This window comes from Bubalus bubalis, chromosome 3, assembly GCF_019923935.1.
Source record: "Bubalus bubalis isolate 160015118507 breed Murrah chromosome 3, NDDB_SH_1, whole genome shotgun sequence".
NCBI lineage: Eukaryota > Metazoa > Chordata > Mammalia > Artiodactyla > Bovidae > Bubalus > Bubalus bubalis.
Window position 1 is genome coordinate 8,710,998 of NC_059159.1, and position 26,683 is coordinate 8,737,680.

General features: G+C 54.7%; 1 protein-coding gene across 4 annotated transcripts in view; it reads left to right on the forward strand.

The window, feature by feature from the left end:
- Positions 1 to 26,683, forward strand: part of SEPTIN9 (septin 9) — a 178,406-nt gene that overhangs the window by 76,337 nt on the left and 75,386 nt on the right. For all 4 annotated transcript variants that reach the window (XM_006064083.4, XM_025279583.3, XM_044938613.2 and 1 more), the window contains one exon: positions 20,966 to 21,607. In XM_006064083.4, the coding sequence (XP_006064145.1) occupies positions 20,966 to 21,607 (642 nt within the window). The remainder of the gene's footprint in view (positions 1 to 20,965; positions 21,608 to 26,683) is intronic.

The window sequence follows — 26,683 nt, forward strand, 5'->3', positions numbered from 1 at the left end:
GGCCTTGGCAGGTCCCTAAGGGAGTGCTACAGCCCTCATCCTGGTGCTGGCCGAGCAGAATGGGGCCTTGCCTTCTTTTTCTCCTTGAATGTCCGGCAGTCAGGGTAATGTCACATTCAGAGATGGAGTCCCCTACCACAGTTCAGTTCAGGCGTCACCATTATCCTCCCCCCGCCACTGCCTGTTTACCAGCTGAATGCCCCTCACTCATTGTGCTGGGGGTGGGCTGGGTGCTAATAGAAGGCTCCTTGGGGTACAGACAGGACCATAGGTCAACAACAAGGACCTGGGGGCCAGGCTCAAGGGATCCGTGGTGGCCCCCAAACCCAGGAGTCCCACCTTCCTGCCAGGCCAGACCAGGTGCTTCTGATGGACTTGGAGTCCCCAAGGGCAGGTAGCAGTGGGTCATGGTGTAGACCTTCAAAGGTCTGGTGGTGTGTTTAGAATGGAGGGCTAGGGTAGAGGGTAAGGGGTGCTGGACAAGCTAGGGGGCTCTCGGGAGAGATTTATCAGAAGTCAAGGCCCCCCGGAGGATGTCATTTCCTGGGTTCATCCCAGAAGCCCAGCCGGGAAGCAAGTTCCTTTGCTTTCTCTTGGCGGCACCACCGAGGAAACGTGGTCAAACAGCAGCTGTCTTTCCAACCTCCTCTTGGTTTTTCCCAAATTTGGAGGCTGAGTTGCTTATGAGATGAAACGGGCTGGAAGTCTGTGGAACCCGGTCCCAGAAGACTGAGGATTTGTAATTTTTCTGGCCAAACAGACTCAGCGGTTGGTCCCTAGACACCCCCCGGTTCTGGGGGCATCTCTGGGCTCCGGCTGTTTAATTTGGTCTGGACAGAGCCCGAAGGCTCCGTTCAGCCTAGACCAGGAGACGGTCTGGACACTTCAAGTTTGTTGTCAGTTTTTAAAGTGCTGCCAATGCCCTGAAATTTAGGCAGAGGGACAAGAGAATGGCCTCCATGCGATTGGAGAATATACACAGCGAGTGCCTCCCCCCCGTAGCACAGAGTGGGGTTGCAGGGGAGGTGAGGAGCCCGGGAATGAGGCGCAACCTGCCTCTTTCTTTTTTAAAAAAGTTATTTTTAATTGGAAGACAGTTGCTCTACAGTGTTGTGTTGGCTTCTGCCTTACATCAGCGTGAATCAGCCGTAGGCAAGCGCATGTCCCCTTCCCCTTGAACCTCCCCTCCGCCTCCCAGCCCAGCCCAGCCCACCCCTCGAGGTTGTCACGGCACCAGGTTGAGCTCCCTGTGTTGTACAGCAAGTTCCATTAGCTACCCATGGTAATGTACATGTTTCAATGCTCTTCTCTCAATCCATCCCCCCCTTTCCTTCCCCCCTCTGTGGCCACAAGTCTGCTCTCTCTGTTTGCATTTCTATTATTGCCATACTAATAGGCTCATCAGTACTATTTTTCTAGATCCCATCATCTATGTGTTAATAGACAATATTTGTTTTTCTCTTCCTGACTTATTTCACTCTGTATAACAGGCTCTAGTTTCATCCACCTCACTAGAACTGACTCAAATTCATCCCTTTTATGGCTATGTAATATTCCACTGTATATCTCAAATATATAGACAACTTCTTTATCCATTCACCTGTCGATGGACATCTAGGTTGCTTCTGGGTCCTGGCTATTGTAAACAGTGCTACAGTGAACACTGGGATACATGTGTCTTTTCGTGTTGTGGTTTTCTAAGGGTATATGCCCAGTAGTGGGATTGCAGGGTCATATGATAGTTCATTTGAAAAGACCCTGATACTGGGAAGGATTGAGGACATGCAGAGAGGGGGACGACAGAGGATGAGATGGCTGGATGGCATCACTGACTCGATGGACATGGGTTTGGGTGGATTCCGGGAGTTGGTGATGGACAGGGAGGCCTGGCGTGCTGCGGTTCATGGGGTCGCAGAGAGTCGGACACGACTGAGCGACTAAACTGAATGATGGTAGTTCTTGTCCTGGTTTTTAAAGAAACCTCTTTACTATTCTCCATAGTGGCTGTATCAGTTTACATTCCCATCTATAGTGCAACAGGGTTCCCTTTTCTCCACATCCTCTCCAGTATTTATTGTTTGTAGGTTTTTTTGTTGTTGTTGATAATGTCCATTCTGACTAGAATAAGGTGATACTTCATTGTGTTAATAATTTTGATGTGCATTTCTCTAACAATAATGACATTGAGCATTTTTTCACATGTTTATTAGACATCTGTATGTCTTCTTTGGAGAAATGTCTGTTCAGATCTTCTGCCCATTTTATTGATTGGGTTGTTTATTTTTCTGATATTGAGCTGCTGAGTTGCTTGTGTGTTTTGGAAATTAATCCTTTGTCAGTTGTTTCATTTGCAGTTATTTCTCCCATTCTGGGCAACCTGCCTCTTTCTTTTTTGTGTCGTGTGCTTTTTCTCTGTTGACCCTCTCTCTCAGATTTCTGAGTCTGACAGTCCCTCCTGGAATACTGAGCCCCGCAGTCTCCAGCCTTTTCTGCTCCCAGTCTCCGGGCCATCTGGGGAACCCATCTCTACCCCGAGATGCAAAATTAAGAAAATCGAGGGACCTGGCCTTGTACACATTAGCGTGCCCTCCCCATGCATGGCTTAGAGCTTGCCGTGTCTCTGTCCCCAAGACCAGGAGCCCTGCCTTCAAACACCTCCAGGGGGGTCCAGGTGGGATGGGGGAAGGGAGGCAGGAGAGGTGACTGGCTCCTTACCCCCAGCCCCCCACACGTCTGCTGGTTACTGCAGCCTCTGAGGGACTATATGGCTAGGGGTTTGATGGAGGTCCCCCTGGGTACAAATAGGGGAAGCAGGGGCACCCCCTGGGGGGCCCTTACGTGGCTATTTCTGGGGATGGGGCAGGGATAGGGAGTTGAGTTTGTCTTGCCACCTGGGTCTTAGCAAGTCTGAGTTGGGAGTTTCTGGGGCTGGTTTTTCCCTCACTTGTACAAGGAGGGGTTGGAACTGTGAGCTCTTTGCAGCCGGTGTCTGGTCTTTTATGACCAGTCAAAGGACTTCCTCTGAGTTTCTAGTACAGCTTTCTAGTTGTCAAACCCACAGCCCTCCCCTGCCTTTTGAGAAGTGCAGGCTGATGGCTCCTCTGGCCGTGGGCTTTGACTGTCCCCTGGGGCAAGGCCTGGGGGTCCCAGGCACCTCCGTGTGGGAGGCTGTGGCTGAGGATCCCGTGGGAATGGGAAGGGAGACACTGGAACACCGACCACCCCCTCTCTGCCTGCGGGAAGTTCACCTATGGAATGTTCTCTCTTTTATTTTTTTTTTTTTAATTTTGGCGGGAAGAAGGAGTGGTGTCCCAGGCAGAGTGGCCCAGATTCTGGCCACCTCACCTTCTTCCCTCCCCCGTCTTCGGTGAGATGGAGAAGTTTCTGGTTCTGACCGTCGGTGGCCAGCAGCCTGACGGTTCTCCAGACTCTCCTAGGCAGGACCTCAGCCTGGAGCCTGGCTGGCCCCTCCCTGGGTGCAGAAAGCCAGCCCCCAGCAGGGCTCTCGGGCCCTCCTTTCCACGTGGGTGGGCAGTTTCCCTCTGAGGGGCAGGCCAGGCCCCTGCCCTGAGTCCCTGGAGGCCGATATCATCTACAGTAAAAGCATACAAGTTTTCCTGGCTCCATCCCAGGCCCGGAGGGGCGGCCTTTTCCGCTGTCCCCTGCCTTCTGTCCCCCATCACAAGTCAGGGGAGGAGTGCTCTGTAAAGAAACTGTGTTTGGGGTTTTTTTTTTTTTTTTTTTTAGCCTTCAGTTCAAAAATGAAGTAAGTGCTAGAATCTTTCTGTGTCTGGTGGGCTGGGAGGAGGATGGCCGGGATGGGAGAGGCAGCCAGCTCATTCGTTTGTTTACTCAACAGTAAACTGTGGGCGCCAGCTAAGTACTAGTTCTGTTCTCCATTCTGGGGCTCCAGGCATGAGCCCAGGAGAGGGGTAGGTTCAGGAAGGCTTCCTGGAGGAAGGGACACCAAGCAGAGTCCTGGGTAGGAGTTTACCAGGCAGGGTCTCCAGACAGATGGTGCTGGCTGCCTCCTGTTGCAATTTCTGCCTGCGTGTAGTTGGTTTGGAAGACCGTGTTATGCCCACATCTGGCACAAGTACCCTTGGCATTCAGGCGGAGGGTATGGGAGGGGGCTGTTCCTGCAGACATAGGTCGGGGTGTGGAGGAGCTCCAGGCTCCAGCTTTTCTCCTGGTCAGATTGCGGGGAAAGACTTGGGTGGTGCATATAGTCCATGTGGAAGAGGGGCACGTGATGTGTTTCTGTAGTGAGGGTGGTGGGTCTGGAGTGGCGAGCTTTTCCCTCCGGGATTCCATCAGAAAGACCTCTGGAGGGGCTGCTCTACTTTCCTGCTAAACTACAAAAGAAGCAATGAGGAGGGGGAGAGATGGGGAAGGCACTCATTCATTCACCCCTTTCCAGGCCCTGTGCAGAGGAGAGGTGGCAGATGGGGCTGTGTCCCCTCCCTCCTGGTGGCTGTCCCCACCCCAGCTCCTGCCCAGGTAGAGGAGTTTGGGGGCAGCTGGGGGAGGGGTGGGGACACTGGTGAGGGGGGAAACCTTGCCCCTGCCCTGGCTGCAGCCTCCCCATGAAGCTGGGCTGGAAGGGGTGCTCAGATATTTGCATCTCTCTGAATATTTACGTGATGGAGCCAGGCTCCTGCAAGCAGCTGCCCCGGAGTCAGCTGTTGGACTCCAGCCTCCCTCCTGAATTTTTTGTTCTCTGATCCAAGTCCTGGCTCTTCTAGCTGTTCCCCTTTCACTCACAGGCACTTCCTCTGATAGCGTTGGTTCTTGTTCTTCGTAACCATCTCTGTCTTGAGCACCTTCGACACGCCAGGCCCCAGGCTGGGCACTCTGTATTCAAGGGCTCTTGGTCCTCCTGGAACCCAGCAAGGTGGGCAAGTCATGAAGGTCACAGGTAGCCCGAGGCCACACTGGAAGGGAGATTCTGGTGCACTACACCCCGGTTCTCGCCTGGGCCGCCTCCCTGGGCTGACCCTGCCGGGCCGGAATGGAAATCGCAGTCTACCTAGCAGTGGGGGGCCAGAGCTTGGGGTCTGGCAGAGGCTGCCTGTGTTCATATCCTGGCCTCATCTCTTTCCAGCTTGGTGACCACGTTAGTGACGCTGGAATCACAGGGTTCATCCTGCAGGTGTGAGTCTGAGGCTTAGCACAATACAGGTGCCATGCTGATGTGGCATGTAGCGGGTGCTGTACTGTTACTGAGAGTCTGGCTTTTAGGGGGCGGGGTGGGGTGTGGAGGTAGCATGGTGTGATGGTTTAGCATGCTGGCTCAGTCTGACTTCACTTCACGTGTGCTGGGATGTTGGGCTGGTTGTTCGCCTCTCTGTGCCTCGGTTTCCCATCTGTAAAATGGGGATGAGAGGGAAATAGCTCATCTGAAGGTCTTGGGAGGTGAATGAGCCCTTAGGGTTGTGCCTGGTGTGTGGTGAGCACCAGTAAACGATGAGTTAAAGATTTAAGGCAACAAGCATTTCTTAGAGGCTCATAAGTCACACGAGGCTTGTTCCCAGGCCCTCGTCTTAGTAACAAAAAGACCACAGACCGGGGGGCTTGCATAGCATACATTTAGTTCTCTCAGTTCTGGAGGCTGGACATCCAAGGTCAAGACACCGGCAGATTCATTATCTGGCGGTGGCTTCCTGGTTCACAGACAGCATATTCTCACCGTGCTGATACAGGGCAAAAGGGGAGAGAGAGCTCTCTGGGGTCTCTTTTAGAAGAGTGCTAATCCCATCACAAGGGCTCCACCCTCAAGACCTCATCACCCCCAAAAGCTCTACCTCTAAGGCCCCATCACCTTGAGGGATAGCATTCAACCTGTGAATTTAGGGGAATACACTCTGCAGCAGGGCCCAATGTGGACGGATGAGCTTGGCTCCTGCCTGCAGGATGGTGACGGTCTTTTGGGAGGAACATGATGGCTGTTCTGGGAGTCGAGGGGAAGGGAGGCTGGCTGGGACCCTGGACGCCAGCACTGGGCCTCTCTCTGCCTGGTTCCTGGAGCAGATGAGTTAGTATGGAGGCCCTGGGCGGCTTCGACCTTCTCTCTCTCTTTGTTTTTTTTTTTGATCTGGACCATTTTTAAAGTCTTTATTGAGTTTGTTACAATATTGCTTCTGTTTTATGGTTTTATTTTTTGGCCGGGAGGTATGTGGGATCTTAGCCCCCTGACCAGGGGTTGAACTTGCACCTCCTGTATTGGAAGGCAAAGTCTTAACCACTGGACCGCCAGGGAGGTCCCTCTTAATCTTCTCTAAGGGGATACTGCTAGGGGCCCTGGGCAGATCTGGGGGCCTTGACTGACACGCTCCCTCATCCCATGGGGCTCTGCCTTAGCAGTGCCCAAGTGTTTCCTTTGGTTTGTGACCGGCTTAGGGGCTGAGTGGTGGCTACTGAAGCTGAACAGAGATCTTGGGTGCCTTCGGGGGACAGTGGGGCGGGCGGAGCCGCGGGCTGGGGCTGCCTCCGGGAGGGTTGGATGCCGGGAGGGTTGGATGCCGAGATGTCATTCTTGTAGGATTCCCAGGAGGGGGATGGAGAGGAGGCTTGTGAGCCCACCGGAGGGCAGAGGTCTTTGCTCACTTTCTCCTCAGACAGTCTCGGGGTGCCAGGCCCACCCAGCCCTCCTGACAGGAGCTGTAGGAAGCGAGGACCAGTAATCTGTCTTCTAACAAGCTCTGGAAATGATTCTGATTGTCAGCTAGAGCTGAGAGTGATCTGGAACCAGAACTTTAGAACCACAAAGGAATTGGAGAACGAATGCAAGAATATACGGCGATGCAGGCTACCTGATGCTGCAGGAGAAAGACCCAAGGCTGTGTCTCTCCGTGAGCCTGCTTTACAAATATGCGTGCAGTGAAAAGATTGGAAAGATGTTTGCCAGAATATTGATAGTGCTTATGTTTTGCAGATTTTCTGCATTGCACATACACTTTCTGTATTGCTTTTAGAGTAAGGAAAAGAGCAATAGATATTATTTTTTTAAGGTTCATTGTCAAAAAGAAAACTCACCCAATGCAACTTCCCACCCCAGTTTGAGAGACTCAAAGTGCCCATTCCTTTGGCTGATGGTGGCCGAGCCAGGACCCCTGGGTCCCGCTGATTCTTTCCGGCTGTAGGTTGGAGTGCTGAGTGGAATGAAGCCCAAACACGCAGGCTATGGGCCAGTTCTACAGACAGCACCGGCAGCTGCATGTTCGGCTGCAGAGGACTGTGGCCGCAGCCTCAGTCCTCGACCTTAGACTAGGAGGGGAGGTGGCCTCTCCCGGCCTCTCCAGCTCTGCTAAGTGTTCGGAATCACTGAGCCTGTGGTTGCAGGAGTGATGAGAGAAACTTGGAGCTGGTGGCAGCCCCCAAGGTCGCCCTTATGGGGTCATTGGGTGTCCCAGCTGGAAGAGACCAGCGTGCTGAGGCTAGAGGGGTCAGCTGCCTAGCTCAGTTGGTGTGTAGAGGTGACTTGTGACAACTCCATGCATCGTCCGGCAGCCCCCAGCTCTGGGTCATCTGCACAGATCCCCCTACCCTCCCAGACTCTCCTACACCCAGCAGTTCTGCTGAGGACAACTTGGCTGAAATTCTCCATTTTTAGTTAAGAAAGGAATTACTCCTGCCTGCAGCTCTGTTTCCTGGAGGTGCTTTCTCTCTGCTGCTCTGGACCTCCCCCAACCGAGGGGCTTTCAGGCTGGGTAGGTTGTGTCTCTGGTGATGTAGGGGACCTGGGAAGTTTCTTGGTGTGTGTATGAGAGGGCCCTCTCCCTCTCCTTGCCGCTTGGTCCCCGCCGCTGGTGGCTGGAAGGGCCTGGCTTTCTGGGGGCTTCTTAGGGTGGGAATCAGGGAGGTACGATTGGCAGCCTGGGCCCTGCATGGCCGGCAGGCAGGTCAGAGGTTATCAGGCTGAGCCAGTGGAGGTGGTGGTGCTGGGTGGTGGGGGTGGGGTAGGTCTCCCAGAGCGGTCTCTGGCACGGAGGGTTTGGAGTTCACTGTACAGCTCTCATTTTTTACCTCTCCCGCAGGCCAGAAGCAGACTTGAGAAGTTGTCTATTTTGAGGGTGCGGCTTTGTGAAGGGCTGAGGGTACTTGATCTGCCCACCTGCAACTGTGGGCTGGCTCTTTTGAGAAGAAAGTGCAGGGGACAGGAGGATGCCTTAGGGGTCACATTTAAGGCTGGTCACCTCCAAGGATGCCCAGGGTACAGTGTCCACCCTGCTCAGAAGACAGGTCCGTTCGGTCCTTAGGGAGGCTTTTCCCTAAGCGTGTATCGGCCAGAAAACACTTAGAGGCTCAAAGAACAAATGTAAAGAGAAAAGAATAAGCAGGTGCTTGCCTGATAACCTGGGCTGGGCGGCCCCCGGACAGAGCCACAGAAGAACAGAACAGCTGCATGGTTAGCTCAGGGAGGCGGGGTGCAAAGACCAGCAAGAGACTGGGAGTCAGAGGGAACGTGTAGGTGTCCCGTGGCCACAGTAGAGACCGCAGGCTGGGGGCTTAACACAGGGTTCTGAGCCCAGAAAGTCCAAATTCATGGTGTGGGCCGGGCTGGTTCCTTCTGCTCAGCCTTTCCTCCAGATTCTGTGGGGTCCCGCCGACCTTGGTGCCCTGGCTGGTGGAAGCATCCGTCCAGTCTGCTCCCTGTCTCTCTGTCTCTGCTCTTAGGCGGGACCCTCACTCAGATTTTGCGCGCTCAATCATATCCAACTCTTGGAGACCTTATGGACTGTAGCCTGCCAGGCTCCTCTATCCATGGGATTCTCCAGGCAAGGATACTGGAGTGGGTTACCATTTCCTCTTCCAGGGGATCTTCCTGATCCACGGCTCGAACCCACATCTCTTGCGTCTCCTGCATTGGCAGGCAGATTCCTCCCTAAATCCAGGGTGATCTCATCTCGAGGCTCTTATTTATATATATATATATTTATTTATTTAATACTTATTTATTTATTTAGTTGCAGCTCATAGGATATTTAGCTGTGACATGTGGGATCTAGTTCCCTGCCAGGGATTGAATTTGGGCCCCTTGGCATTGGGACCATGGAGTCTTAGCCACTGGGCCACCAGGGAAGTCCCTCTCAAGGCTCTTAATTACATCTTCAAAGACCCTCTTTCCAAACAAGGGAACGTGCACAGCTTCTGGGAGTTAGAACACCCACCGATCTTGCCCCATGCAGTGGCCGACCTTAGGGGCAGCAGAGTGTCTGGGTGTGGATCTAGAGACCAGGCTTAGATGGGCTTAATGGCATGACTTTGAGTGATCGAAGGCCTCCCTGGGTCTCAGACTCCTCATCTGTGTCCCCAGAGGGTGATGGCATCCCATTCCTGATCCTCTGCCCAACAGTGTAGCCCAGCCTGGAGGCTGTGCCCGGCTTGCTTTAGGTCTTCAGTGAAAGTGAAAAGTGTTAGTTGCGCAGTCGTGTCTGACTCTTTGCAGCCCCACCAGGCTCCTCTGTCCATGGATTTTTCCAGGCAAGAATACTGGAGTGGGTTGTCATTTCCTCCTCCAGGGGATATTCCCGACTCAGGGGTCGAATCTGGGCCTCCCAGAACTGCACACAGATTCTTTACCACTGAGCCACAAGGTTCTCTCCAAGTTCCAGATTATTGTGTGGCATTAGCCAGGAGCTTGCTGTCTCTGGTGAGTGCCCAGTAAGGCCTTCAGAGGGGAGTCCTGGAGGCGGCCTCACTCAGCCCCCACCAGGGCTCTTTGGAACAGCTGGGCAGCCCCTGGGAGCCCCTTCCAGAATCTTCTCCGGGTCCAGCTGTGTCCTGTCTCACTCTACAAACCCACTTCCTCCTTCTGGTTTTCCGGACTCCTCCTTCTCTGCCAACCGTACCCCCGGCCTGCTCACCCCGTCCTTGAGTGTAGAGACCAGGTTGTCCTGAACCCGCGAATCAGCGTTGGAGCCTGTAGGGCTTTGCGATCACTGAGACACTTTCCTCTTGCCCAGCCCAGCTCAGCCAGTCTGGGGTCATGTGCTGTGACCCACTCCATTCCTTGGGAGGCCTGGGGGAGCAGCTGGACTCCTGGGTGCTGCCCTGACCGGGGCCTGAACTCTGCTCCTCAGGTCACTGTCCCCTGTAATTAGGCCGGAGCTCATATGGGCCTGGGCAGCACCCAGCTGCCGCCCCCAGGCCACAGCCCAGAGACGTGCAGAGCTCCATCTGTCCCTCTGGTGTGATTAATGGAGGCTCCACCTGGGCCCAGCAGACCCTGGTATTAGGATTTTGTTGTTGTTGTTGCATTTTTTAAGCGTTTCTACCATTTCCTGCTGTAGTCAGCGGGTGATTCCTCTGCCCGCTGGTTGGGGAACAGCTGACCCCCTCTGGGCTGAGAACAGAGAAGGGAACTTGGAGCTTCGCCAGGAGGAGCCATCACAGCGACCACCGCCTTGACAGCCCGGTGCCACGGAGCTGAGACTGACCAGGGGTCTCCGGGTCCTGCTCTGCCCCCCGCCCAGTCGCGGGGAAGAATCGGCGCGGTCACAGACGGCTGTGAGCAAGCCAGCTTGTTCGCGGGCTCTTTGTGGACGGGGTGATTCTTGCTCCATGGTCAGGGGTGGGGCTGGGGGAGCACCCAGGGAACAGCCCTGCATGGGACCCTCTGGTGGGCGGAGGGGCGGTGCTCCAACCTGGAAGCAGCTCCTCAGTCCTCTGTGCAGGACAGGACCCCCTTGGGGCATCTGGGGCAGCGGGGGAGGGGTGTGTGCATTAAAGGGCCCTCGGAGCTGCAGCCTGGTGATTCAGGTTTTGAACTCAGTTTCCTCTCAGGGGCTGCCTCCTGCCCTCCTCGGCTGCCATTCGTCAGGGAACCTTTGACCCACGGAGGCCAGAAAGGTCCTCTGTCCCCTCTGGTCCCCTGCAGGCAGGGCTGCACCTTGGCCCTCTTCTTCGGCCTTTCGGGAAGCCTGGGTTCACCGCCCCCCTCCCAAGTCGCCACCCCAGTCAGGCTGTTCTTCGCCTGTCTGCCCACATCTCCGTGCGTGTAGCTTCGGCCGCGTTCTGTCTCTCCTCTTTCTGCAGAGTAGAGCTCACAGTTGGTCTCAGAGGGGGAGGACAGATGGGTCTGAATGCACTCACGTTCCCCTAACTTTTAATTTTACTATGGAAAGAAGGAAGTGCAGTGTCTTAGGGTGATTGTTAGAGTTGGCCTGGAATGACCCCAGTGTCGCCAGAGCCGGGGGAACCAACTGGGAGATGGCCGGAGTGGGAAGAGGCCCCAAGTTAAGAAGTGGCTCCTTGTAACATTTGCTGTGGTTTTGCTCTGTAGAGAGGAGTTTCTTGAAGCAGAAGTTGCTACGTGGCTGTCCCACGATGCCTACCAGGGTCTCTTCTCTCAGGCAGCTCCTTGACCCTGAGAGCCGTCACCCAGGACCCTTCTCTGTTGGCAGGGGGGTGGGGGGGAACACGGGTAATGAACCCACCTTAGCCAATTGAACTCATTGACTTGATGGGAACTCTGTTGGGAGTGAACAGGGTGCCCTGACTGAGGACAGTGAAGCAACAGGTGCGAGTGGGGAAGTCCCGGGATGCTGGACGTCCCAGGTGGCCCTGCCCCAGGAAGATGGGGTGGGGAGGCTCAGCGGCTGGGTGGGGGTGGCAGCCAGCAGCAGGAACCGGTCACTGGGCCAAGGCATTGGCAGCTGTGAAGGGCCGGAGTTGAGCTGGCGGCTGGCGCAGGCCGAGAGGGGAAAGGGCCTTCCCGCCAGCCTGTCCAATTCCAGGGCGCCCGTGTGCCCTGCCAGAGCTGGTGAGCCCCTGCGGGATGTGGCTTCCGCATCAACAGAGGCTGAGGAGGCTGAATGGAGAGGCCGTGGGAGCTGAAAGACCTGTTCTGGGTCCTCCTTCTGCGGCTGCCAAGTGCCCCGGACCAGGGGGCGCTTCAGGCGATAGAAATGTGCTCTCTTCCGGGTCTAGAGGCCGGAAGTCAGGTGTGGGCGGCACTGGTTCCTTCTGGAGACTCCGAGGAAAGGTCTCATCCAGGCCCCTCTCCCAGCTCCAGCGACGAGAATCCTCGGCGTCCTTGGCTCGTGGGTGCACCCTTCCATCTTCACATGGCTTCTCTGTCATCTCCTTTTTTGTGTCTTATGAGGACACATGTCTGGGTTCAGGGCCCGCCCTCATCGAGGATGGTGTCACCTTGAGAGTCTACTCTGAGTCCATCTGTGTGCTAAGCATGCATGCTAAGTCACTTCAGTCATGTCCACCAGGCTCCTCTGTCCATGGGATTCTCCAGGCAAGAATACTAGAGTGGGTTGCCATGCCCTCCTCCAGGGGATCTTTCCAGGGATCAAACCCTCGTGTCTTATGTCTCCTGCATTGGCAGATGGGTTCTTTACCACTAGTGCCGCCTGGGAAGCCCAGGGACCCTTTTTCCACATCGCTTTCACAGGTACCAGAGTTAAGACTCAGACATACCATCTTGGGGCCATTGTGGGACCAATGTCCTCTGTAGACAGCTTAAGATTTGGATGCCCTTGTACAGGCATCAGGCAGGATCCATTCTAGGTGGATTAGACTGTGTAGCTGGGCTGGGGAGGGCAGCTTCTGCCTGTGTCCTCGCTTGCCAGCATGCTGGAGAGAGCCTTTTCCAGGGAGAAATGAATGTGATGAATTGGGGATTAAGAAAGGGTCTGGAGTCCGAGGGCTGGCTGTTGACCACAGCTACCACTGGGCTCCCTGCCCGTCGTGGGTGGGTTCCTGTTCATGTCTTGAGTTGAGGGGCCAGGGTCACCTTTGCACTCTTTTCGGTGCCTGGAGGCATCATGGGTGGGAAGGGCTTTGTGGAGGGTGTCCCTGTGGTGAGTGGCAGCCTGGCAGCGGAGGAGGAGGGGGCCTGCTGTTTCTCTTGGCCCAACTAGGCAACCCAGCTGGCGGGCACAGCCGACCTCCTTCACACGTCGCTGTTCCAGGGCAGGCGGTGGGCCAGGCCTCCCCAGGGGGAGACCGTGAGGAGCAAGAACGCACCCCAGAGTGCCCATGTCCTAACAGCAGAAGGAAAAGACAGTCCTCAGATTGTTGGGGGAGGATCCTCCAGGCGGTCCAGTGGTTAAGACTTCACATTCCAGTGCAGGGTATGTGGGTTCAATCCCTGGTTGGGGAGCTAAGACCCCACATACCTCTAGACCAAATGCCAAAATATAAGACAGAAACAATATTGTAACAAATTCAATACAGACTTTAAAAATAGTCCACATTAAAAAAAAAAGTCTTAATTGAGAGGAGTGGAGAGGTTGGGGGCTTTCCAGGTGGCCCTCCTGGTGGTAAAAAAAAAAACTCTCCTGCCGATGCAGGAGACATAGAAGACACAAGTTTGATCCCTGGGTCAGGAAGATCCCCTGGAGGAGGGCATGGCAACCCCTCCAGTTTTCTTGCCTAGAGAATCCAATGGACAGAGGAGCCTGGCGGGCTACAGTTCATGGGGTCACAAAGAGCTGGACATGACTTAGCACGCACACACTGAGAAGCTGACCTCACACTCTTTTGCCTGGGTTGCTAGAGTGCCTGGTGAACCCACAGTCCTCAGGGGCACTGGACTCGCCCCACATGGCCCCTCAGGGCTCAGTGGAAGTGGCTCAGCTGGGTCCTCCAGCCCAGAGGGTGCAGGCCACCAGTGTGGAACAGTGCGGGGTGTGGAGGTGCAGGCCCGTGTGTGGTCAGGGCTGGGAGCAGGGGCCGTGTGCTGCCCTCAGCCACGTGTGCGGCTAAGCCCAGGGTGGCCAGCGTCCTCAGCCACCACGCCGGGCCCCCAGGACCCTGAGCTGGAGTGGGAGGCAGGATGGGGCTGGCGCCAGACGAGGTTCTTAGGCCACGTCTGGACCCACAGCCCGGCCAGGCCTGCTCAGGGAGGGGAGGGGAGAGGCCTCAAGGGAGGATCCAGAGCTGTGGGTGCCAGTGGTGGGCCTCCTCTCTTCCTTTATTTGGACTTTGTCTTTGGCTGGGTCGTTGTTAAACAAACGTGTTTCTCAGTGGGAAACCCAGGGCCACCCGCTGCCATTGCTGTTTACTGATGTCCCTGTCCCGGGCTCTGCTGGGCCACAGGGTCTATTTTAAGCGCTTCCTTTTGAACTGTTTCACTTCCAGAGGACACCCCCTCCCACTGAGACTCCACTGGGGGTGCTGGGGGACCCCAGAGTGCTTACCCATCAGTTACTGCCCCAAGGCTGTTTCCTGGGGAAGAGTGCTAACCCCTTCCTGCTTTCCCCGTGTGGGATTCTAGGTGGGCACCAGGGGCAGATACTGGCCGTGGGTGTGATGGACTCAGGGGAAGGAAGGCTCATGCAGCCTTGTCCACCCCCGAGGTGCACAGACAGATGGTAATTATACCAACAGCTGTGATTGCTGCCCGGGCATCACCATGTCCGCCTGCAGCTGACACGGCTCATGGAGAAGCGGAGGCCCAGAGGTGACAGTGGTCACGTCACCTTGTTCGAGCCTCTGCGTTTATTTGGTCCCGAGGCAGGAGCCCACTGTGTGTCCAGGCTGCAAGGCCCCCACACCCGGCCAGCTCTCAGCTCATCCGAGGCACGCAGGGCCACTGTCCTGCCCTGTCCTCTGCCTGGAACCGTCCCCCCGGCCCCGCCCAGCCCCCCTTTCCCCAGTGAATTTGTTCTTTCGCCGATCATATCTTGCTTTTGTGGCCTTGGGTTCCTTTCCTTTGCAGGCGTGTTATTTCAGGGACCGGTCCATTGGCCTGTTGATTCTTCTTCCGTCTTCTCTGCAGCCCTGGAGGGAGCTTGTCCACCCAGCTGCAGTGCCAGCTTCTGGTCCCCATGGGAGACTGGAACCAGGGGAACTGAGTTCACCCCAGGGGTCACACATGCCCCAGACTCGCTCTGATGGGTTTTTCTGTGCTCTTTCTCTGCAGCCTCAGGCCAGGGAGCAGGGAGGTGCCCTCCACCTGGCACCCTGGGTTCCCTGGGTGTCTGACCCTGGCTCCCACATGGCCACTGGACCTCAGGACAGAACTTGCTTTGCTGTCTCCCGGAAGAGACTCACATTGACCAGGGCCGCTGCTTCTGGAGCCTGAGCCTGGGATCAGAACCTCCCTGAGCTGTGGCAGTGGCCATGATGCTCCTCCCACGGGAGCTGACCTTGGTTTTGACCTTGTTCTTTGCATGACGTTGGTCCCAGCCTGGAGCAGGGCTGTAGGGATCGCCCCACGTCCCCTACCCAGACTGAGGTGTGCTCCAGGAAGTGCTCCCGAGCGAGGAGAGGTTTGCTCACAGCTGCGCCCTCACAATGGCCTCTTGTCTGCAGCGCATTCCTCCTTAAACAGGCCCAGATCCAGGCTGCTCTCGCCCCGACCCCCACGGGCACGATGCCGGGAGGTTTGCATTTGGACAGGCGGCCGGGCCTGTGTGGCAGGCAGCCGAGACTGTAGGTGTTTGATGGACCAGGAGAGACTGGGCCGGAGGCACGGTGATCCACACCCTCCCCTTCTTCTTAGCAGGGTTTGTTTTTTAAGAGCAGTGTTGATGGTTTTATCCCCTGAAAATATGAAGTGACCTGCGTTAGCGTAGGCACCTTGGGAAAAGGCAGGAAAGTGTAATGAATTAAACAGCCACCTTAATTCCATCCAGAGATGGCTGTTTTCCTCGAGTGTGCGGGCACATGTGTGTGTGTGCACGCGTGCGTGCGTGTGTGAGAGATGACGTCAGGCCCGTGCATGCATCTTGGGTTGTTCTGCTATTTTTACTCAGTATACTCAGCATTTCTCATCTTCAGAACCATGATTTTGATGACTTTGCAGGACTCCGGCACATGGATTCAGAAAATCTCCGTAAACTCGAATTGTTTCCAGCGTTTGCTGTTTTAATGCTGATGCAAACGTCTCATACATAAATCTTTCTGCAGATCCGATCATTTCCTGGGGGGTGAATTCCCAGCAGTGGGCCAAAGGTCTTCAGGCTCTTGTGCACCTGGGGTGGGCATGTGGGGGCCAAGGACAGCTTTTGAGAGCAAGGGAGGTTCAAACCTGGTTTTGTGGGCGGGGGTCTTACATTCACCAGAGGAAGGAAGGGGGCGTACTCACTTGGGAATGGTGTGAGCAGGGGTGGGCCCCTGTGCTCTGTGGGCGATGGCAGTCCTTTCCCCTCCCAGTGGCAGTGTGGGGACCCTCCCAGTACAGCCTGGCCCCATATTTGTCAGGTGCCCTGCAACGGTGCATTCATCCTGTCCAGCTGGGCACCTCTAGCCTGCCTACTGGGGGCATTAACATCCTGCAGGCAAGAGAGGAAGCAGCCTCATGTCCTTCCCCACTGGCCTGGTCCATTGGAAGGCCACTTTCTGCCCATCAGTCCCTCAGCCAGCCGGTCATCAGATGTGGTCACCTGGGGGCGTCCATTCTGCAAAATGACCAGCTCCTGAACACTCTTGTCGGCTTTCACGGCCACATGTGGACACCCTGGGCTGCCTGCCTCTCCACCGGGAGCAGGGAGAAGAGTAAAGTGAAAAAAATACTCGCTGCCATGGTGGGTTATACCCATTCTCCAAGGAGGAAATGGAGGGTGTTGGCAGGGAGAGTTTGACCCTGGGAAGGGAGAGGTGGCTGTGTGTGTGTGGGCAGGACTGGAGCATGTTTCTAGGAGGCCCACGGGGGACGGGATACTAGAGGACCCTGTCCTGCCAGCTTCGTGACAAGCCGCCTCCTAATTTTTCCCAGCTGGGTGCTCATCGTGTCACGACATCCTCTGTGTAGAGACAGCTGCTCCCGGGGCGTCCCTTGCAGAGTCTGCCTTAAAAAAAAATGATCTTTGGTTTCATCACCGAATATTTTGGGGCAAATCTAGAGCGATGTTATTCCGTGATGACTTCTACCGGCTGGGGTTTCGTGTGATTCTGGGAAAGGAAGAAGGAGGCTGCTTTTCCTCTCCTGGGTCCCTGATGCAGCAGTTTTCTGGAGCTCGGCCATGCTTCCATCCATCTGGCTGTCGGGCGTTTGTTGAGTGTGGTTGGGGCTGGATTGGGGCTGGGTGCAGAGTTGGGTGACAGCACCCGCAGGAAGGGCCCCAGACAACCTTGTAGCCCAGAGGTTTCATCCATCTGATGGTCCCTGTGTTAACTTCCTGTGACTGCTGTAACAAATGACAGCAAACCGCGTGGCTGACGCAGAAATTGACTCTCATGGTTCTGGAGACCGGAAGTTCGAAATCAAGGTGTCAGCAGGGCTAGCTTTAGGAAAGAATCCTTCCTGGCCTCTTCCAGCTTCTGGTGGCTCAGGCATCGTTGGCTTTGGACTGTGCCACTTCAGTCTCTGCCTCTGGGATCACATTACCTTCTCCTCTGTGTGTCTCAGCTCCCCCTCTTCTTTCTCTGATAAAGACACTTTTAGGACTTAGCGTGTGTGCATGCTAAGTCGCTCAGTTGTATCCGACTCTCTGTGACTCCATGGACTGTAGCCTGCCAGGCTCCTCTATCCATAGAATTTCCTAGGCAAAAATGCTGGAGTGGGTTGCCATTTCCCCCTCCAGGGGTATCTTCCTGACCCAGGGATTGAACTCGCGTCTCCTGAAGCTCCTGCATTGCGGGTGAATTCTTTACCACTGAACCATCCGGGAATTATGCAACTTACAGCCCATCCTAAATCCAGGACAATCTCATCTTGAGTCCTTACCTTAGTGACATCTGCAAAGACTTTTTTTTTTCAAAGGAGGTCACTCTCTCAGTTCTAGGGTAGGGACTGGGACATAATCTTTGGGGGGACGCTGTTCAAAGTGCAACTTCTCAGTGTGAGATGGGGGTTGAAGTCCTGGTGCCTGCCTTCCCTGGGCCCACAGTTACAAACCTGTGGTCCAGTCTGGCCTCTGAGTTGTGAAGAGAACGCACTTGAGGCCTAGGAAGGGATGGAGAGCTGGCTCATGTAACGGAGGAGAGGACCCCGGCTCTCTTCCCAGTCCTAGCGGATTGGGGTGACCAGGATGACACAGGAGAGAGTGCTGTGAACTGCATGGGGCCTGGGCAGACTCTGGGAGGAGGCAAGAGTGAGCCTGGCTTTGGGGTGACTTGGAATCCTCGAAGGAGGGGGGAAGAGGAGTGCTCGTCTGTGGGCATGGTATAAGCCATCAAGGATACCCCATCAGCCCTGGAGGTTTGCTGAGCAGTGACCGTCTTGATGGTGGAAACAGCCCGTCTTCTCAGAGAGAACTAGACTAACCAGGGTGGCTGGCGGTGCCGGGCAGTGAATGTCTGGCTGGATAATATAGCCGAATGCTAAGCATGCTGATAGCGTGGGGCCAGGGAGTGGCGTGAGCGAGGAAGAAACACCAAAGCCAGGAAGAGCAGCTGAGAAAGGAGAGGATGGTGGTGGGGCTAGGCGTGTGCTTTTGGTGGAGATTTTGTGTTCTGGAGAGCAGTGATCTGTGCACATGCTGGTTTGGTTCCAACTCATTGCCAAAGTGGGACTGTGGATGGTTGGGGCAGAGAGGTTTTTGATTTGGTGCAGGGTCTTAATTTTTGTGAGTCACAGTGGAGGGGCTTTCAGATGGGCTCTGCAGGGAAGGGGCTCTTTCAAACAGGGGCAAAGGCCTCGCTGGGACTCACAGGTCGTTTCATTCCTGCGGGCAAACCTGGCAAAGAGCCCTCACCCCACCTAGTTCCTGTTCTTCCCAACTCAGGCCCAAGGAGTTAACACCAAGGAGTCCTGGACATGCATGTGCTGAGGTGGGTGGGGCATGGATCCCTCCTTCAGGGAGCTCACAGACAGACAGGAGCCACTATCGAGGAGAATTTGGACAGTGCTCTCGGGGTGGGGGTAGACCAGATGTCACGGGAGGCCCTGGGAACCACTAGAGATCACAGTTCCAGGCACTCGGCCCTGGACTTTCTGGCCAGTTTAGCAACTACTTGACCTCTTTCTCCGGCACTTCAGGCTTCTTTGGATGCGCGGTTTGCACCCGGCAGTATCTTGCTGGACAGCCCCTGGTGAGAGGCGGAGCTGTGCGGAGGTTGGGGTCCCTGCACGGGCTTTCCCTGCCGCCCTTGGCCATGAAACTGATCAATCCGGAAGTGAAGTCAAGTCACAGTGGGGCCCACTAACTGATTGCAGCCCACGGACATGATTTTGTTCAGCTGCACAGCTTTTTTAAAGAGGTTGTTTTGCTTCGTTTGTGCCAGCATTTAAAAATCAAGAGATTACATATTAAAAAATAAAAGATCCAGATTTCTCCCCGAATCTGCACCGTTCCCTCTCCAGTCGTCCCTACAGGGCCTCAGGGAGGGTTGAGCTTTGCAAGCCAGGATTTTGTGCCCTCTGTCCACCGAGAAGGAGGTGTGCCCAGGGCTTAGAGAGGGTCCCCCGAGGGGTGCTGCGTTTGAGGAACTGATAGTACTGGTGGTCGGGTGTCAGAGTCTGGGGTCCCCTTGGCTTCCTCTTACATCCAGCGCTTCAGAACACACACTCCCCTGGCCACCCACCCACTTAGCCACCCATCACACCCTGGTCTTCTGAAGGAGGTTCTATCTATAGAGAAGAGGTGAGGGCTCTTTGGGAATTTGGAGGAACAAAGACTGACAGGAGGGGATGCTCAGATGCCCTGAGAATTAGGGGAGGAAATGGGGGCGGGGCTGGTCCCTGTGACCCTGGGCTACTGGTGCTGCGAGGTGGGGAGGTGGTGGGAGAGACCCTGTGCGTCGCTGAGGGCCCAGGCTGGAAGGAGCTGGTGAGTGTTCCTGCCACGTGGGCCCCTTCCTGCTCTGGTCTTTATAACCGGGAGCAGCTGGTTCTCGTTTGCAGTGAGGCTGCAGGGACCATGGGGCTGGCCGCTTCTCAGGCACTGTCCCCAGTACGTTGGAGAGAGCAGACGGACCCTGGTGGAGATGGCGGGGGGCCAGGCAGAAGCGCCAGGCTGTGCGTGGGGTGGGAGTTGGGTGGTCAGCGTCCCACATGGGCCTGGGTCCGGCTGGGGCAAGTAGTACAGGATGGAGGCAGATGCCGCCGGGGCCGAGGACTGAGAAATCCACAGTGGTGTGGACTTCGCCAGGATCTCTGTGGACAGCCATGTGGTTAGAACCCTGGGCCTCGGAGGTAGATGAATCTTCCGGCTCTGCTGCTCACTCCACGCTGCCGGGCACGTTACTTAAGTGCCCAGGCCTCAGTTTTCCCATCCGTATCAGGGGATTGTAGTGTTATTTACACTATGGGGTTAGGGTAGGGAGCAAATGTGGCTGTGCATGGTAAGCCCAGTGCCTTGCCTGTTGTTAAACGACCCAGTGTTGGCTGTTCCTGCTGACATTGATATGATGGCGTCATTCCCATCGCGATTCTTACTGGCTGTTGTTATTCGGGGCATCTCCCATCTGATGGGCTTCCTTGGTGGCTCAGACAGTAAAGAATTTGCATGCAATGCGGGAGACCTGTGTTCGATCCTGCGGTTGGGAAGACCCTCTGAAGTAGGAAGTGGCAAGCCACTCCAGTATCCTTGCCTGGAGAATTCCACGGACAAATCTTTGGTGGGCTGTGGTCCATGGGGTCACAAAGAGTCAGACATGACTAGGCAAGCAACACTTTCACTTTCCCACCTGTTGGTGGTGGTGGTGTTTGCTGATGCTGTCTGTGTCGGGTGGAGGTGATGAAGGGTAATTGTGGCCATGACAGGAAAGAAATCAAAATCCGCTCTTGAGCTGGAGCATCCTTATAGAAAATGTAGCTGGTGGGGCCACTGCCACATCAGGACAGAGAAGTCCTCCAAGCTTCAGTCTTTTCTGTCTCTCTCAGAACATATGGCTGCTCGTGCCTCAGCCCCTAGTAGAATGGGACTGTCACCTTTTCTTCCTGAGAGGTGAAAGGGCACAGGAGTCTTCCCTCTTGCACCCTTGTCCCATCTTCTTCTGTGAAACAGAGCCCTCGCTGTAGCCTCCCCGCCGGCTGCCTTCTGATGCTCACCGCTAGCAGGATGTTTCCAGATGTTCCCCAGCCATCTGCTCATCACCTTCTCCTCGCTTTATCTTCCAGCCTTGAAAAGATCTTTTGAGGTCGAGGAGGTCGAGACGCCCAACTCCACCCCACCCCGGAGGGTCCAGACACCCCTGCTCCGGTCCTCTGTGGCCAGCTCCACACAGAAATTCCAGGACCTGGGTGTGAAGAACTCAGAGCCTGCAGCCCGCCATGTAGACTCCCTGAGCCAGCGATCCCCCAAGGCCGCCCTGCGGAGGGTCGAGCTCTCCGGGCCCAAGGCTGAGCCCGTGTCTCGGCGCACCGAGATCTCCATCGACATCTCGTCCAAGCAGGTAGAGAACGCCGGCACCACCGGGCCGTCCCGGTTCGGGCTAAAGCGGGCCGAGGCGCTGGGCCACAAGACGCCGGAGCCTGCCCCCCGGAGGACGGAGATCACCATAGTCAAGCCCCAGGAGTCAGCCCACCGGAGGATGGAGACCCCCGCCTCTAAGATGCCCGAGGTGCCCGCTGCCCCTGCCGCTGACGCAGCCCCCAAGAGGGTCGAGATCCAGGTGCCCAAGCCAGCCGAGGGGCCCGCCTCCCCCATCCCACCCCAGACCCTGGAGAATTCAGAACTCGCCCCGATGTCTCAGCTGCAGAGCAGGCTGGAGCCCAAGCCCCAGCCCCCCGTGGCCGAGATCCCACCCAAGAGCCAGGAGGGTGAGTAGCAAGGTGCCAGTCACCTGTGCTGTGATGACTTGGGGAGTGGGGAGCTGTCTTTGCGTTGGAATGTTGGAGAAAGAAGCTGAATATTGAGTTGAGGGGTGGCTTATACTTCTGAAATCTCAGGGGCAGGGACTGGGGGGCTCTTTCTGTCCCATAGTGGGCCACAGTGCAGCAAGTTGGATTTCAGTTAGACTCTGCAAAGAATCTCTGGGTTGTGAGGGTCCCCTTTTAATTGGTCAACAGGGTCGTGGTGTAACCATGGCTGTGACCCCAGGATGTGGGGGCAGGAACCAGGACAGGCTCGTGTTGGGGTGGGATGGCTGTGAGACCCCAGGACAGGCTCTCACGGTCCTGGTGGTCGGTGGTCCCTGGGCCTTGGAGAGGCAGGCTCGGTTTCTAGAAGGGTGAAAAGTGCCCTGCAGGTGCCCCCAGGGCAGAGGCTGCGGGAGGTGGGAGGGGGCGGTTTCTGCACTGGAGGATCTTTCTCCCAAAGGAGGGAGGGTTGTGCCCAGACGGGAGGGGAAGACGACAGCACCTCATCTCTGCACGCTAGGGTTTTCAGGGCTGCCAGGAGGGGTCCCAGGCCAGGGAGCCCAGTGATTCCTGCCCACGACTCTCTTCAGGGCTCTTCTGCTGGCTGGGGGGCGATTGAGGGCGTGGCTACTGTCCTTGGAGGGTCCAGACCCAGACTTGTGCTCACGGGGAGCTCACAGGGGACATGATGCTGTCCCGTGAAACACCATTGCTGCCCCCTGCCCCACAACGAGGGTCTTGGCCCCACAGGCTGTGTTAAGGTGCCGGCTGAGCTGTGAGCCTGATGAAAGCTGGGTCCAGTTGTAATTCTGGGACTCGGAGCTCAGGAAATGTTCAGTAAGTGTCCCTTGGGTTGGACAGGCAGAACATTCTGGGTTTTTGATTAACCTTTTAAAAATTATTTTTCATGGTGGTAAAACACACATAATGTTGACCATTGTAGCCGTTTTTAAGTGTACCGTTCATGCCTATTAAACACACTGTGTGCTGTGCAACCGTCACCATCCATCTCCACAACTTTCCATCTTCCAACCGAATCTCTGGCCCCATTACCTTCCCCCAGTCCCCGGCACTTGGCGCCCACCTTCCCACTTTCTGTCTCTATGAGTTTGACTACTCTGGGTCCTTCCTGTAGGTGGAATCCTGAATATTTGTCCTTTTGTGTCTGGTTTATTTCACTTTGCACGTCTTCAGAGTTCATCCATGTTGCAGCAGGTATCAGAATTTCCTTCCCTTTCCAAGGCTGGATAATATTCCATTGTATGCATAGACCACACTGTGTATCCACCCATTTTTTTTTTTTTGGTAGGTACTCAATACATATTTATTGTTTTGAAAATTCCTCTGAAAGCCGATTTCTTATTTTTTCCTTTTTAAATTCTTTTAATTGAAGTATAATTGCTTTACAGAATTTTGTTGTTTTCTGTCAAACCTCAACATGAATCAGCCATAGGTATACATATATCCCCTCCCTTTTGAACCTCCCTCCCAGCTTCCTCCCCATCCCACCCCTCTAGGTTGATACAGAGCCCCTGTTTGAGTTTCCTGAGCCATACAGCAAATTCCCGTTGGCTATCTATTTTACATATGGGAATGCAAGTTTCCATGTTACTCTTTCCATACATCTCACCCTCCCCTCCCCTCTCCCCATGTCCATTCTCTATGTCTGTTTCTCCATTGCTGCCCTGTAAATAAATTCTTCAGTACCATTGTTCTAGATTCTGTGTATGTGCGTTAGAATACGATATTTATCTTTCTCTTTCTGACTCACTTCACTCTGTATAGTAGGTTCTAGCTTCATCCACCTCATCAGAACTGACTCAAATGAGTTCCTTTTTGTTGCTAAATAATATTCCATTGTGTATATGTACCAAACTTCTTGATCCATTCATCTGTCTGTGGGCATCTAGGTTGCCTCCGTGTTCTAGCTATTTTAAACACTGTTGCAGTGAACAGTGGGATACATGTGTCTTTTTCAGCTTTGGTTTCCTCAGGGTTTACGCCTAGGAGTGGGATTGCTGGGTCACATGGTGGTTTTATTCCTAGTTTTTTAAGGAATCTCCATAATACCATCTTCCATATTGCCTATATCAGTTTACATTCCCACCAACAGTGCAAGAGCATTCCCTTTTCTCCACACCCTCTCCAGCATTTATTGTTTGTAGACTTTTTGATGATGGCCATTCTGATCAGTATGAGGTGATATCTCATTGTGGTTTTGATTTGCATTTCTCTGATAATGAGCGATGTTGAGCATCTTTTCGTGTGTTTGTTAGCCATCTGTATGTCTTCTTTGGAGAAATATCTGTTTAGGTCTTTTTCCCACTTTTTGATTGAGTTGTTTGTTTTTCTGGCATTGAGTTGTATGGGCTGCTTGTGTATTTTGGAAATTAATCCTCTGTTAGTTGTTTCATTCGCTATTATTTTCTCGCTTTCTGAGGGTTGTCTTTTCACCTTGCTTAGTTTTCTTTGCTGTGCAAAAGCTTTTAAGTTTAATCAGGTCCTATTTATTTACTTTTGTTTTTATTTCCGTTACTCTAGGAGGTGAGTCATAGAGGATCTTGCTTTGATTTATGTCATTGAGTGTTCTGCCTATATTTTTCTCTAAGAGTTTTACAGTTTCTGGCCTTACATTTAGATCTTTAATCCATTTTGAGTTTATCTGTGTGTATGGTATTAGGAAGTGGTCTGATTTCATTCTTTTACACATAACTGTCCAGTTTTCCTAGCACCATTTATTGAAGAGGCTGTCTTTGCCCCATTGTATATTCTTGCCTCTTTTGTCAAAAATAAGGTGCCCATAGGTGCAGGGGTTTATTTCTGGGCTCTCTCTCTTGCTCCATTGGTCTGTATTTCTGTCTTTGTGCCAGTACTGCACTGTCTTGATGACGGTAGCTTTGTAGTGTAATCTGAAGTCAGGAAGGTTGATTCCTCCAGCTCCATTCTTCTTTCTCAAGACTGCTTTGGCTATTCTGGGTCTTTTGTGTTTCCATATGAGTTGTGAAATTTTTTGTTCTAGTTCTGTGGAAAATGCCATTGGTCTTTGATGATCCATCCATTGTTGATGGACAGCTGTGTCCTTCTACTGCTTGGCTGTCGTGAGTAAAGCTGCTGTGAACTTGGGTGTACAGATATCTCTAGTTCCTGCTCTAAGTTCTTTCTTTAAAAAAAAAAAAAAAATTATATATTTATTTGGCCGCCCCAGGTGTTAGTTGCAGCATGTGGGATCTAGTTCCTTGACCAGGGATCGAACCCAGGCCCCTGCATTGGGAGCAGGGAGTATTAGCCACTGGACCACCAGGGAAGTCCCTAACTTTCCTTTTTAAATGAGAATTTTCACATGGTGATGGGGGCTCGTGATAGGGTGAGGGTAGGGGTGTTGGTGGAGCAGCCGCCTTCTTCTCAAGGCGCGCATTTGACCGAGCGGGTCGGGTGGGGCGAAGGGCCGACTGTGAATTTCCCGTGACGCTGGGCGACAGTCTGGCGGCAGGGACCAGAGGTCCCTTCCAGCCCTGCTGTGTGAGTCTGTGTCTCCCCAGACGTGACCCTGCAGAGCCACCCCACCCCCCAGGCACCGTGTCAGGACACATGGCCTGTGTTTGGGGAGTGGCCGGGAGGCCGTTTCCTCCTGCTCTTCTGTTGGTCTAGGGCCTTTGCTGCCGGATGCGGCTCACTCCTGGGGGTGAGGTGTTCACGCTCAGTTGAGTCAAACAGGATGTGACTATGGAGACGGTCGTCAACCATCCAGCTGTTGATGAGACTTGGCCCTGGATACCTGAGGAGATGGTCCACTCTGGGCGGGGGGGGAACAGGCAGGGGGTGTCCCCTCAGGGTTGCACTGGCCTGGGTCGTCAGGGTGGGCAGGGTAGGGCCTCAGACACATCCAGGAACGTCTTCCTCCAGCAGCAGACACTGCTGGGATTTAACCAGGAAAAGAGGGGTGGGGAGGAGCCTTCCTGGCTGAGGCCCCAGTCCAGAGGTGCTGGGGAGCCTAGTGTCGGGGCCGGGGCTGTGTGGCTTTTCCAGGGGAAAGAATTTCAGTGTCTGAGCGGGGTACTGGAGCCCTGGACCCACAGCTTCTCTGTGCAGATGGGCGTCAGGCTCTGCATGGAGAGGTCCATGGGCCAGGGCGGCTGTCCCCTGCCCTGGGGGGTCGGTGTACGTGCCCGTTGAGTGTGTACCTGTGTGTGAATTCACATGTGTGCTGAGCCCGCTCCTCCACATCTTACAGGCTGGGTGGGGAGGCAGCTCCCTGAGGGCAGTGCTCACAGGCTGAGAACTCTTAGATGTATTTGAAGCAGGCGGGGGTTGGACAGATGCTATTGAGGAACGATGCTTGGGTTTGGAGGAGGTGAGGGCTTGGATGAGTCTGTTTGGGAGAATGCTTTCCATTTAAAACAGCACTTCAGAAGTCACTGTGTGGTGAGCCTGGAGGTAACACAGGGTGAGACGTGGACTGGGAGGAGGGAGCAAGGCCTGCCGGGGGCTGGGGGATTCGACCTTCACCTGCTCGGCCTTGTACGTCCAGTCCTGAGGTCCTGGACAAGTGCGGGTGAAGGTCAGGGCCTGATGGAGGGGTATTCCCGGCATTTATTGTTGGGGCTTCTGGGGGACCCCGGGTCTGAACCCCCCCACTCCTAGTCCCTGTTCTTAGGCTTCATCAGTTTTTCCTTCCTTCCCCTCCCCTGGTTTTGGTCTGTCCAGCCTCTCCAGGCACCTTAGCTTCACTTCCTGTCCATCTGTCCTGCAGACCTGGCACTCCCATCTCCTTCCACCCTTCCATGGGTGGGGGGTGGGGAATTGGGTTGGCAGCTCCCAGAAGCCCCCCACCCAGCAGGCCCTGCTCTGACTGCTCTCCATGTGCTCACTACCTACCCCCCCGGGGCGGGGGAGCAGCTGGTGCTGCAGGGGCAAAGGATCAGGGAGACTGGGAGCTCTGTGCCCTCTGATCAGACAGCCCTCTGCCTCCACCTCCAGGAAGCCTTCCAGACTGTGACATGGTTGCAGGACAGGGTCTCCTGGGACCTCAGCTGAGTT